The 15,208-nt window shown below is 32.1% G+C and overlaps 1 protein-coding gene across 1 annotated transcript; it reads right to left on the bottom strand.

Annotated features, from left to right (window-relative positions):
- Positions 1-1,020: 1,020 nt before the first annotated feature.
- LOC133334999 (WW domain-containing oxidoreductase-like) lies at positions 1,021-7,188 on the bottom strand (the record flags this gene model as incomplete). The annotated part of the gene is made up of 3 exons (XM_061543304.1): positions 1,021-1,224; positions 1,387-1,515; positions 7,059-7,188. Coding segments are annotated over 3 exons (460 nt in total), but the record flags the coding sequence as incomplete, so codon positions are not given.
- Positions 7,189-15,208: the final 8,020 nt, after the last annotated feature.

Below are 15,208 nucleotides of genomic sequence, written 5' to 3'. Positions count from 1 at the left end.
AAATAATTTATATATTAAAAATATTTTTTTAATATTAAAAATATTTTACTAAAATTAAAAATATATTTATACCCTTCAGCACATTGTGGTACAGGGTATTATGTCTTTGTGCATATGTTTGTAACTGCAAAGGGAAATGATATAGACACATGGTTCCTTTTGAGAATATGCATAAATCACTTTCTGAGTCGATTTATGCATGTTCGTCCGTCTGTAGATGTTAAATTGTAAACAAAGTACAGGTCGCATTTATGATCCGATTTGAAAGAAATTTGGAATATGTCACTTATTTGGCCCAAGGACGAACCCTATTGAAATTGGGAAAAATCGGTTCAGATTTAGATATACCTCCCATATATAGTTTCGACCGATTAAAGGTAAATGGGACACCACAGTCCCTATATGTCCGATTTGCACGAAATTCCTATATATAGTTTTGTCCGATTTTATGTAAATTGTGCACCAAAGTCGCTATATATCTTTCGATTTGCGGAAACTTTTAAATATATATATATATACCCAGTTGTTCAAAAAATATCAATTGTCTGCTATTATATAGTTATATAGCTAGTTACTTGGTGATCTAGTTACTTCATACTCCAAAAAGGCACACAAAATAGACAGTTTGATTTTTTGTCAATTGAAAAAGTTGTCTACCCACATCACACCAATTCAGTAGTTACTGGTAATGCAAAGGGTAATTAATCGACTATCGAAATGACTGTATACTGGTAACGCAGGCAGGGGACAATTGACTTCCCCAATGACATACCTATGTTAAATTCACCAGTCTAGGGCATGAAGTGGTAACTAGTGGTACTTACAGGTAATTAGTGAAATATCTAGTTCATCACCAGTTACTCGAACTACTGGGTATATATAAATTAAAAAATAAAGGGATTTTTAAAAGCATCTGTTCATTTATTAAATTAAATCTTAATATTTTTTCATATATTTAAAAAATCTAACACCACAAATTAAGAATTAAATGTCATCCTTCTAATATTGTTTCCTTTTTTGTCCTTAATACAACAGCTGTTGGCTTTCTGGTTCCTTCAAACGCTTCACCATATCTTCACTTATCGTCCACAATTGATTTTGTAAATTCTCATTTTGCGATAGCTTGCTTGGCTCACAGAAATAACAATTGTTAAAGTAAAGCCCTGTAAGGCCAGTAAGTTCATTGGCAGTGGCACAATAGATACTCGTGGCAGCCGCCTGTTGCTGTAAAGAAACAATGCAAAGAAAAAAACGAAAGAATGAAAAACTAATTACAATAAGAACCTTCGGAATTTGTGTGTTGTATAAATGCAATTGTTGTTTGCCACAACGATTTTCTATTTAAAGTTTTATAAAAAAATGTGAATTAAATTTTTGAAAACTTACCAGTGATTTAGTGAATGGTCTCACCAATGCGAACAGTAAACGATAAAACCACCAATTCCGTTGTATTCGTGTTGATACCATATTACCGGGATGTACAGAGAACACAGATATGCCGCGATGTTTCCAAAGCTGAAATTAGAAATAATTTTGTTTATTAATTAATTAATTCGGTATTAAAATCATGAACAGATTTGGATTGGAGTAGTATACTGTTAATTTGAAGCTTTTGGAATAGACCATGTAGTGAAGTTTTTGGAATCACTCATGGCTCGTTGGCCTAGGTTCCGTTTATGAAATAAATTGAATTGAATCTGGGGACAAATCTTGCAAAAAGACTGAATAATTTATACATTAACTTCACCCGAAGAAGCGAATCCTCGAGGGTTACAATTGGTGTTAAGTGATAAGACATGCCTTTTTTGGAAATTTTGAAATTTTTCGATTGGAAAAACCTAGAACTCATGGGGGAATTTTGTTACAAAGATATCTAAATAATAATGTTGGCTTGGAAACTTTATTGGAAGTAACTGTCTATATAACTATGGTGAGGGTTCGACATTAGGAGGAGTTATAATATATTTCATATTTGAATGTCAACTTCTGACCATCCAAAATCCCTTGAAAAATTTTATCAACAACCCTCGTGTAAAGAACTTCGTTCAAACCGAATGTCCTGTTCTGCGTTTCGGTCAATATGAAATATTTCATTTTTATGTGCGGGTTCATATTTTTTGGTGGACTAATCAAATACTGGTTTCTTGGATGCAACTTTAAGATGGCATGTGGTGCCTGCGTGTACAAGAACAAGTTCATGCAGGCAACTAACTAACAAATAAATATGTATTACTTCATTTTTTTGTTGTTGTATCACATTTTTTTTGTTAGTCAGAATATTTTTTGCAGTCTGCTCGTGTATTGCACAAGTCTCGCTACAATCCTTAACGAGACGAGACGTTGTTATTTTTGGTTTGTATGTGCAGCGGATTGAGTGTGACCAAGTATGTCACCGATTTATTTAAAAAAAAAAAATGTTTTCGATTATTAGGCGTTTGACTGTGCACGTGAGTGATTCGAAGCCGGTTTTTTGCATTTTGGGAGAATATTTGTTGTTGGCTACAGCATTTTATTCATGATGGTATTTTATTAATGTGCATATATTTCAAAGGGATGTGTGTGATGGTGGTATTTTTTTGGTATACATTTTGAAAGATTAATTTCTTGAGAATACATGACACCTTCTTAAAATAACCGGTCATACAAATGTACTTTTTTAATATAAAGATATATAAAAAATGAGTTAAAAATTCGTTAACTACGACCGGGCCAAATTTTCCGAAGTTAATAATCTTGGGATTTTTATATACGAACATAGCAAAGAAGTAGACCAATGTCGACTACGTTTTCCAAGGATATTTTGTATCCCATGGACCACAAGAAATAGTAAATTGCAGCCACTTTTGAAGGAAAAAATTTCTTAAAATAAAAAAAACCAGTAAGGAAAGTAGTAAAGTCGGACGGGGCCGACTATATGATACCCAGATGAATCCTAACAGACGTCGCATTATTGAAGAACCATTAACATGAAATTAAACATGTCATTCTGCAACCTATACTAAATTTTGGTCAGGTATAGAGTTGCTTCTTACGATGGGACAAAATAATGTAAATAAATTTAAAGCGAAATACACTTATTTCAGTATGGTTTTTGCATTCGGCCACATTTTGAGTTCTTTATTTACTTATAAATCCAAATTTACTTATAAATCCAAAATCGGACGAAAATATATATGGGAGCTATATCTAAATCTGAACCGATTTTCACGAAATTTAACACACATCGTTCTAGACTTAGTTCAGTATGCTATGCGAAATTTCGTGCAAATCGAAGGATATATAGGGACATTGTTGCACCATTTACATAAAATCGGACGAAAATATATATGGGAGCTATATCTAAATCTGAACCTATTTTCACGAAATTTAACACACATCGTTCCAGACATAATTCAGTACGCTATCCCAAATTTCGTGCAAATCGAAGGATATATAGGGACATTGATGCACTATTTACCTAAAATCGGACGAAAATATATATTTGAGCTATATCTAAATCTGAACCGATTTTCACGAAATTTTACACACATCGTTCTAAACTTAATTCCGTACGCTATGCCAAATTTCGTGCAAATCTAACGATATATAGGGACTTTGGTGCAATATTTACCTAAAATCGGACGAAAATATGTATGGGAGCTATATCTAAACCTGAACCGATTTTCAGGAAATTTAACACACATCATTCTGGACCTAATTCAGTACGTTATGCCAAATTTCGTGCAAATCGAAAGATATATTGGGACTTTGGGGCACCATTTACATCTCTCTAGGCTTAATTCAGTACGTTATGCCAAATTTCGTGCAAATCGAAAGATATATAGGGACTTTGGTGCACCATTTACATGAAATCGGACGAAACTATATATGGAAGCTATATCTAAATCTGGCAGACATAATTCTAGACCTAAATGATTAGGCTGTACCAAATTTCGTGCAAATCGAAAGATATATAGGGACTGTTTACATTAAATCGGTTAAATATATATATGAGAGCTATATCTAAATCTGAACCTATTTTTCCCAATTTCAATAGGGTTCGTCCTTGGGCCGAATAAGTGACCCAAATTTCATCCAATTCGGATCATAAATGCGACCTGTACTTTGTTTACAATTTAACATGCACAGACAGACAGACGGACGGACGGACGGTCATGCATAAATCGACTTAGAAAGTGATTCTATGCATATTCTCAAAAGGAACCATGTGTCTATCTCGTTTCCTTTTGCCTGTTACAAACATATGCACAAAGACATAATACCCTGTACCACAGTGTGGTGAAGGGTATAAAAACAGTAAGGAGGGTAGTAAAGTCGGACGGGCCGACTATTCTAACATAACATGATCTATATATTAATATGAACCGAATTAGATCAATCCATAAGCATGTTATTCTGTAACCTATACTAAACTCTTCAGTTGGATAGATAGAGAATGCGACAATATTATGTTCATCGATTTAAAGCAAATCTCAATCGGACACTTATTGATTATTTGAAACCCAATAAACATGAAGTCGGTCGAATATATGGGCTACATTTCTACAAAGAGCAATTACGTCACTCTATACTCAATTTTGTACGTTGTACAAAATTTCACGTCAATATGAAAAAAATGAGTAGTTTGGGCACCATTTAATTAAAATCGAACGAAAATATTAATGGAAGCTATATCTAAACCGATTTCAATGAAACTTGTCGCAGTTAGTTTATAATACTTTTAGCACGGTGCATCATTTACTAAAATCGGAGGAATATATATATATGAGCTATCTGAACTGATTTGAACCAAACTTTTCACACGTTAGGCCATACTAACTTCACTACATTGTGCAAATCGGACACAAATATATATTAAAGGTATATCTAAATCTGAACCAATTTTCAGGAAACTTAGCACACATCATTTTAGACTTAATTCAGTACGCTATGCCAAATTTCGTACAAATCGAGGAATATATAGGGACTTTGGTGCACCATTTACACAAAATTGGACGAAAATATATATGGAAGCTATATCTAAATCTAAACCTATTTTCCCGAAACTGAACACACATCATTCTAGATTTAATTCAGTACGTTATGCCAAATTTCGTGCAAATCGAAAGATATATAGGGACTTCGGTGCCCCATTTACCTTAAATCGGACGAAACTATATACGGGAGCTATATCTAAATCTGAACTGATTTTTGTTCAATTTCAATAGGGTTCGTCCTTGGGCCAAATAAGTGACTTGTGCCAAATTTCATCAAAATCGGATCATAAATGTGACCTGTACTTTGTTTACAATTTAACGGACGGACGGACGGATAGACAGGTGGACGGATATGCATAAATCGACTCAGAAAGTGATTTTATGCATATTCTCAAAAGGAACCATGTGTCTACCTCGTTTCCTTTTGCCTGTTACAAACATATGCGCAAAGACATAATACCCTGTACCACAGGACACCTTCAAACGTAGCACCCAAAATATCAAGTTACAGCCATATTCGGTTTCAAAACCCTGAAAATACCAAAATTTAATCTATACTTTTTAAAAGAATAAAGTGATTGACTGACTGGCTTAACGATTCATCAACGCCCAGACGAAACAGCTGAAGCTAGAATGTTGAAATATTGGGTGAGGGTCACTCTTATTCCAAAGGTGACAGATAAGGCTGGGTTTTTCGATATTCGTACTAGAACGGTTCGAAAAGTACTAAATGTGATACCATTTGTATTTGGCGAACCGGTAGAGCTAGAAGTCTTAAATTTTAAATGAGGGTCACCGATGGAGTGCAGAATAGATATAGCAAAGGGTTTTTTGGGCATTCGAACTATAAGTATACAAAAAGTACTAAAATGTACTAAAATTTGTACAATGAAATTTGGAGTCAGGATCACTGTAGGGGTCTAGGATTGGAGTCCGGATTCAGTTTAAGAAATTAATACTTATGAAATGGTACTAAATTTGGTAAAATTTCAAATTTAGGTGAACCAATGGAGATAGAATCATGAAATTTGGAGTCAAGATCACTGGTGGAGTGTTAGATTGAGATATGTAGGATGTTTTAGAAAATTGTACTAATGTGTACTAATTGGTACAATTTAAATTGTGGGAGTTGGAATCCTGAAATTTAGATTTTGGATCACTCTGGAGGTGTAGTATTGGGAAATGTAGGAAGTTTTGGAAATTGGTACTACTGTTTTCTAAATTTGGTTCAATTTGAATTGTGGTTGAACTGATAGAGTTGGAATCCTGAAATTTGGATTTAGGATCACTGTGGTTGTGTAGGTTTGGCATAAGTAGGAAGTTTTGGAAATTCGTACTACTGTGTGCTAAATTTGGTACAATTTGAATTGTGGGTGAACCAATAGAGTTGGAATCCTGAAATTTGAGTTTAGAATCATTGTGGAGGTGTAGGGTCGGGGTATGGAAGAAGTTTTTTGGATGGTTGAGGTGGGTACTTATTGAAATAATGTGTTCTGAACGGAACTTCATTTATTAAAATTTAGAGTTGGGTTAATATTTAGAGCTCGAATCATGAAATTTGATACTAAATGGCACTCAAATTTAATTTATGGTCGATATTAATGTGTGGATTGCTTAGTTTTTCTGACATATGCAGTTTTCTGTGAAAATAAAATAAAATAATATGTTAATACATGTTTTAATATTTCCCACATTCGCTAACGAAGTAGCGGGTATATGCTAGTAACAAATATTTTTTTTAGAAAAAATTGTTATTCTATTAGAACTCATAATATAAAATAACAGATAATTCGGTTGGAAAATGTGTCTAGAAAAATAAATAAATAAAATTCGGATTTTTTTTTGCAAATAAATATTTAGTTTTTAATTAATTTTGTATTGGTTTCATTATAAAATCGAAATGGTAGCTCAAAAAGCCAATGAACTTCCATTCTGACATTACAAATCTATTTTATGATTGTTCATATTTTAATTGATCGTGTGTTTCTTGTAAGACCTGAGTGGTCTATAGCTACAAAGTATGGCCTCCACTCCATATTACGTCAAATACTAAATTACAATTTATTGTTACTCACAACATACCTTAGCTAACTTGGCAGCAAACAGCACATTACATAATTTTGCATTATTATAGGCCATCATACTCCAATATTTCTCCGCTGGAGGTGACAAATGTTGTGGCGTTAAATTATCCGCTGGCAAATTGGCATATCTGAAACGACATAAAAATTTTAAATGCGTCATATTATTTAAACTTGAAAGCAAGTGAATAAAGTTGATTATGATCGGTTTGGACGAATTGTGAATATCCTAAACACATAATATTGACTTAAGATTTAATCAATTGGTAGTTGATGGCAAGTAAGACGAACTTCATCGGCAGTCTTACACAATTAATATACCACATCCAAGATTTACTCCTGATAATTGGAAATTCAAGAGAGAAGAGAAAAATTACAACTGACCAGTGTTTCAAAATAATAGAATTTTTCAAAGGACTGGGAAAAAACTTCAACTAATCCAAAGTTTAAAATTTATTAAGAGCAGACCCTATAAAATTTAAAAGAGATTTGTGGACCGAACAAATTTGACATATTTAATTTTGACCTACCAGAGGTTTCATTAAATTTAAAATTTTTAATATTTTCAACTCTTGGGATGGTAACAGAAGGAGTGGACCGATAGACTGTATCTTCGGTTATGATTTAGATATGGTAAAAATAGTACTTTGTGCGAAGTTTGGATCAAATCGAATACCCAAATAGCTTCGAGATTTACAAAATGTTCAAAAAAGTTGATAATTTATGGGTGAAGTACTAAAAGAAGTGGAGCGATAAATCTCATTTTCGGATTAAAAAAAGGTGTGAAAACCGTATTACGTTATGCAAAGTTTAGAACAAATTGGATACTCCGCTCCGAAAAATGTATTACGATGTGCAAAGTTTAGAAAAAAAAGGATGCTACAAGAAGAATCATTTTACACAACTATGTTGTGAGGGTATCAAAGCTTTGTGTGGCCCCAAAAGTTTGCAACCGCAATCCTCATATCTTAATTAGCTGAGTCGATCTAGAAATTTTTAAAAATCCGATGCAGACCACAGTTATGGACCAATCGCCACGATATTTTGCATGTGTGACAGGTTCTGGCCAAAGAAGACTCCTATAGCTTTTTTTTTTAAACGATCGGTTAATAGGAGAATAAAATTTTATATATTTTATTTCTATACAATATTTTTTTATTACAAACGGAATCACGGGCCTAACATGGAATACCATAGTGTAGCCTGTAAGAAAACGACATTCACTAGAATTGCAAACAACAACAACTACAAATTGTATGCAAATGTTGTTTATTAGAGATTAATTTACATAGCCTACAACGCACAATGAACTAAAAATAACCACAATAACAACTTGAAATAGTAGCAGAAACAATAACAACCGCGGGCAGTGGTCTCTATAATTTATATCAAAATATGCATAAATTGTTATATGAAGAAAAAAAAACAAAATAATAAAAGAGAGAGACAACAAATGAAAACAACTATCAAGAATAATTTTTCAAGAAAAAATATGCAAAAATAATAATAATAGTAGTAGGAAAAATTAAATACGCCCATATGAAACTTGATGTTGTAGTACGCACTCATTCACATGCTCAGTCACGTTTTTTTTAACGGCGTTGGGCAACTTTGTGTGGAAAAACTATGGGGTTTAAACTAAGGATAGTATTTTAGATACCTCAATAATTAGTGTGGATTTTTTATTTAAAGAATATTTTCTTTCAGGGACCTCAGTTAGAGTGGATTTGAAAAAAAAAAAAATTTCAAGGACCTCAATACGCATGGATTAATATTTTTTTTTGCGACATTAAGATTTTTAAAATATTTTTTTTTTCAGGGACCTTAATAAGCGTGGATTTTTAAAATAGTTTGTTCAGGGACCTCAGGATTAAAAGAATATTTTTTCAGGGACTTCAATAAGCTGGATTTTTAAAAGAAACATTTTCAAGGACCTCAATAAGAGTGGAAAAAATATTTTTAGGGACCTCAATAAATGTGGACTTTTTTATAAGAATATTTTATCAGGGACCTTAAGAACCGTGGATATTTAAAATATTTTGTTTTTCAGGGACCTCAGTAAGAGTGAATTTTTTAAAGTATATTTTCCAGGGACCTCAGTAAGAATGGGTTTTTTAAAGTATATTTTTTCAGGGACTTCTGGATTTTTAAAAGAACATTTTTTCAGTACCTTAGGATTTTTATAAAAATATTTTTCAGTACCTCAGGATTTTTAAAAGAATATTTTTTCAGGGACCTCATTAAGCGTGGATTTTTAAAAGATTTTTTTTCAATGACCTCAATAAGCGTGGATTTAAAAAAATATATATTTTTAGGGTACTCAATAGTTGTGGACTCTTTTATTAGAATATTTTTTCAGGGACCTTAAAAATCGCGAATTTTTAAAATATTTTGTTTTTTAGGGACCTCAATAAGAGTGGATTTTTACAAGAAATTTTTTCAAGGACCTCAGTAAGAGTGGATTTTTTTAAGTATATTTTTATTGAGGTTCCTGAATAAGAGCATATTTTTAAAATAATAATTTTCAGGGGCTTTAATTGATTTTTAAAAGAATATTTTTTCAGGGACCTCAATTATCGTGGATTTATAAAAACATATTTTTCAGGAACCTCAATAAGCGTGGAATTTTTAAAGGATATTTTTTCAGGGACCTCAATAAGCGTGATAAAATAATATTTTAGGGACCTCAATAAGCGTGCATTTTTTAAGTGAGTTATTTATACCCTTTGTTAAATAAGGAACTTCAATAGATGTGTTTTTTCAAAAGAACATTTTTTCAGGAACCTCAATAAGCGTGAATTTTTAAAAGAATATTTTTCGAAAATTAAAAAATAGTTATTCGGGAAATTAATTCTGAAAAAATATTTCCTCAAAGACATCAGCTAGCGAAGATTGTGTGGATTTTATAAAAATTCGACCCTAATATGAAGTACCCCTCCCAAAATATCATATAGGTCCATAGCTTATAATTGTCAACTTGCCCAGCTTGCAGCCGTATTTATTTATTTAAGACGCAATCACTTTAAACTTATCTATCTACTCAATTGAGTTCAATAAGTTTTTTTCTTCATTTCGATTGATAATTACAACAACTACAACGATGGTCTCGTTTCGGGCACAACGTTTAATTCACATGCACACACCACCCGAGGAGGCAGCACATGCTGGCTATTCACACTGCTCACTGCTGCTGCATGTGCCAAGAGTTCAAATACATTTTTTTGAGATGATTTATTAATAACAAAATGTAATAAAAATATATACATATATACATACCTACATATATATCAAATAGTAAATAACAACACCAAAAGCCCCACTAAAAAAAAACATCAACAAATACCGGCTGATATTTGTTTAGGCGTACAAATGCCTATTTTTAAAAGACAGCTACAGATATGGACTTTGGACTTACAACCAAGTGCACTCCACCGGCGAATGGAGGAGCTGAACATACAAAATGCACACATTCTCACACACACGGATGTGTTGTTATTTACAACGTCAAGCTAACCACAGCAAGAGAGACATACCAAGCCTTAAATCAAATGCGACACATCATTGCTATAATTGCTCCAATGGATATTTGAATTCAGACGCCATTCAAGTCGCCACCAGGCTCCCACTCTTTTTCGCTCTCTGCTGTCAGTCAAGTAGTCGTATATGCAAAACAAAATGTGCAACAGATTGGGAGTCTTAAATAAAAGCCACAAAAACAAAAAAAATTATTCAAAAAATGTGGAACATATTTGAAATTGTTACGATTAAAAGTGCGGTGCCAGAAGCCGGAATAGAGACTTTCAGAGATTATAGAAAAGTATAATGGGTCTTCTTATAAGAGAGCAGCAGTAGTCTTTTACATAATTTTTTTAGAGCCCACAATAGGCGTGGATTTTTTAAAGAATATTTTTCCTGGGACTTCAATAGGCGTGGATTTTTTAAAGAATATTTTTTCTGGGACTTCAATAGGCGTGGATTTTTTAAAGAATATTTTTTCTGGAACTTCAATAGGCGTGGATTTTTTAAAGATTATTTTTTCAGTGACCTCATAAGCGTGGGGTTTTTAAAGAATTTTTTTCAGGGACCTCATAAACGTGGGGTTTTTAAAGAATTTTTTTCAGGGATCTCATAGGCGTGTTTTTTTTTTAAGAATATTTTTTCAAAGACCTCCATAGGCGTGGATTTTTTAAAGAATATTTTTTTCAACGACCTCCATAGGCGTGGATTTTTTAAAGAATATTTTTTCAAAGACCTCCATAGGCGTGGATTTTTTAAAGAATATTTTTTCAAAGACCTCCATAAGCGTGGATTTTTTAAAGAATATTTTTCAAAGACCTAAATAGGCGTGGATTTTTTAAAGAATATTTTTTCAAAGACCTCCATAGGCGTGGTTTTTTAAAGAATATTTTTCAAAGACCTCCATAGGCGTGGATTTTTTAAAGAATATTTTTCAAAGACCTCCATAGGCGTGGATTTTTTAAAGAATATTTTTTCAAAGACTTCCATAGGCGTGGATTTTTTAAAGAATATTTTTCAAAGACCTCCATAGGCGTGGATTTTTTAAAGAATATTTTTCAAAGACCTCCATAGGCGTGGATTTTTTAAAGAATATTTTTCAAAGACCTCCATAGGCGTGGATTTTTTAAAGAATATTTTTTCAAATACCTTGGATTTTTTAAATAATATTTTTTCTAATACCTTGGATTTTTTAAAGAATATTTTTTCAAATACCTTGGATTATTTAAATAATATTTTTTCTAATACCTTGGATTTTTAAAGAATATTTTTTCTAATACCTTGGATTTTTTAAATAATATTTTTTCTAATACCTTGGATTTTTAAAGAATATTGTTTCTAATACCTTGGATTTTTTAAAGAATATTTTTTCAAATACCATCATAGGCGTGGATTTATTAAAGAATATTTTTTCAGGCGTGGAGTTTTGAAAGAATATTTTTTCAGGCGTGGAGTTTTGAAAGAATATTTTTCATAGTCCTCCATAGGCGTGGATTTTTTAAAGAATATTTTTTCAAATACCTCCATAGGCGTGGATTTTTTAAAGAATATTTTTTCAAATACCTCCATAGGCGTGGATTTTTTAAAGAATATTTTTTCAAATACCTCCATAGGCGTGGATTTTTTAAAGAATATTTTTTCAAAGTCCTCCATAGGCTTGGATTTTTTTAAAGAATATTTTTTCAAAGACCTCCATAGGCGTGGATTTTTTAAAGAATATTTTTTTCAACGACCTCCATAGGCGTGGATTTTTTAAAGAATATTTTTTCAAAGACCTCCATAGGCGTGGATTTTTTAAAGAATATTTTTTCAAAGACCTCCATAGGCGTGGTTTTTTAAAGAATATTTTTCAAAGACCTCCATAGGCGTGGATTTTTTAAAGAATATTTTTCAAAGACCTCCATAGGCGTGGATTTTTTAAAGAATATTTTTTCAAAGACTTCCATAGGCGTGGATTTTTTAAAGAATATTTTTCAAAGACCTCCATAGGCGTGGATTTTTTAAACAACATTTTTAAAGACCTCCATAGGCGTGGATTTTTTAAAGAATATTTTTCAAAGACCTCCATAGGCGTGGATTTTTTAAAGAATATTTTTCAAAGACCTCCATAGGCGTGGATTTTTTAAAGAATATTTTTCAAAGACCTCCATAGGCGTGGATTTTTTAAAGAATATTTTTTCAAATACCTTGGATTTTTTAAATAATATTTTTTCTAATACCTTGGATTTTTTAAAGAATATTTTTTCAAATACCTTGGATTTTTTAAATAATATTTTTTCTAATACCTTGGATTTTTAAAGAATATTTTTTCTAATACCTTGGATTTTTTAAATAATATTTTTTCTAATACCTTGGATTTTTAAAGAATATTGTTTCTAATACCTTGGATTTTTTAAAGAATATTTTTTCAAATACCATCATAGGCGTGGATTTATTAAAGAATATTTTTTCAGGCGTGGAGTTTTGAAAGAATATTTTTTCAGGCGTGGAGTTTTGAAAGAATATTTTTTCAGGCGTGGAGTTTTGAAAGAATATTTTTCATAGTCCTCCATAGGCGTGGATTTTTTAAAGAATATTTTTTCAAATACCTCCATAGGCGTGGATTTTTTAAAGAATATTTTTTCAAATACCTCCATAGGCGTGGATTTTTTAAAGAATATTTTTTCAAATACCTCCATAGGCGTGGATTTTTTAAAGAATATTTTTTCAAAGTCCTCCATAGGCTTGGATTTTTTTAAAGAATATTTTTTCAAAGACCTCCATAGGCGTGGATTTTTGAAAGAATATTTTTTCAGGAGTGGAGGTTTGAAAGAATATTTTTTCAGGCGTGGAGTTTTGAAAGAATATTTTTTCAGGCGTGGAGTTTTGAAAGAATATTTTTTCAGGCGTGGAGTTTTGAAAGAATATTTTTTCAGGCGTGGAGTTTTGAAAGAATATTTTTTCGGGCGTGGAGTTTTGAAAGAATATTTTTTCAGGCGTGGAGTTTTGAAAGAATATTTTTTCGGGCGTGGAGTTTTGAAAGAATATTTTTTCAAAGACCTCCATAGGCGTGGATTTTTGAAAGAATATTTTTTCAGGAGTGGAGGTTTGAAAGAATATTTTTTCAGGCGTGGAGTTTTGAAAGAATATTTTTTCAGGCGTGGAGTTTTGAGAGAATATTTTTTCAGGCGTGGAGTTTTGAAAGAATATTTTTTCAGGCGTGGAGTTTTGAAAGAATATTTTTTCGGGCGTGGAGTTTTGAAAGAATATTTTTTCAGGCGTGGAGTTTTGAAAGAATATTTTTTCGGGCGTGGAGTTTTGAAAGAATATTTTTTCAGGCGTGGAGTTTTGAAAGAATATTTTTTCAAAGACCTCCATAGGTGTGGATTTTTTGAGGACCTGGTGTGGATTTTTTTAAAGAATATTTTTTTGAGGAACTGGTGTGGATTTTTTAAAGAATATTTTTTGAGGAATTTGTGTGGATTTTTTTAAGGAATATATTCAGGGAACATATGATACGGAGATATATTTTTCAGGGACCTTAAGAATAGTCGTAGATTTTTTAAAGGGGTTTTTCAAGGACCTCAACAGGCGTTTTTTAAAGAATATTTTTCAATGTGTCAAAAGGCCTGATTTGTTAAAATAGTTCTTCAAGGACCTCAATAAGTGTGGATATTTGAAATAATGTTTTTAGGGACCTTAAGAAACGCATTTAGTTTTGGATCAGGCGTGGATTTCTAGAATATATTTTTGCGGACCTCAAAAACTACGAATTCCTAGAAGATTTTTATTTAGAGACTTCAAAAGGCGTGGATTTCTAGAAGATTGTTTTTTAATGACCTCTAAAAAGCGTGGATTTCTAGATTATTTTTAAGGACCTCAAAATGCGTAGATTTCTAGTTGATTATTTGTAGGGACCACAAAGGCGAGGATTCCTAGAAGACTATTTTTAGGGACCTCAATAACCTGTATATTTGTATATTTTCAGTAGAACAAATATATCTTCTTATACAAGAAATAAAAATCTTAAAATAAATTGCGCATACTTTCAACAATCACTGTTTACCGGTTTGTTTTGTTTTCCATATTTCAAATCGCAGGAAAACAAAAACAAACGATAAAACACAATAAAATTATTCAGAAACACACAAAACCCAAAACAAGCGAATGAGACAATTTGGACTTTGGATTTGTTTTGGTTCAGTTCAGACAAAAACTCAAGTTTGCAAAAAAAAGAATTGCGTTTTGAGGGGACTTTAAACCATGCTCCATTGGAAATGACGCCGTACAAAAGACATCCGAAGAAACAAACACAACCAGCAATCACGAATGATAGTATCAAAGAAATGGGACAAACGAAAACATTTTGAGAAAGTTCGACAATGCAACGGTTTTTGCGTTATAATCAGCGATAGACACAATCAGACCCACTGACGAGGAAATTGTCCTATAATTCAAAAATTGTATTTTGATTATCAGTAAATTCAGTCGTCGTTCGTCAACTTGTTGACGTCATTTGCAGCCGATTTGCTGGGGAGGTTTAAAGTTCACCAAGATTTAATTCAATAAAAATTATAATTTGTTTATACTGATCAAGAATTATTTTTGAAATATCAATTAGGAGAATTATAGTCGTCGATTTGCAACGCAAAAGTG

Source organism: Musca vetustissima, unplaced genomic scaffold, assembly GCF_032173495.1.
Source record: "Musca vetustissima isolate MV318-11 ecotype Yass unplaced genomic scaffold, APGP_CSIRO_Mvet_v1 utg18672, whole genome shotgun sequence".
Classification (NCBI taxonomy): domain Eukaryota; kingdom Metazoa; phylum Arthropoda; class Insecta; order Diptera; family Muscidae; genus Musca; species Musca vetustissima.
This window is presented reverse-complemented; position numbering and strand designations above follow the sequence as displayed.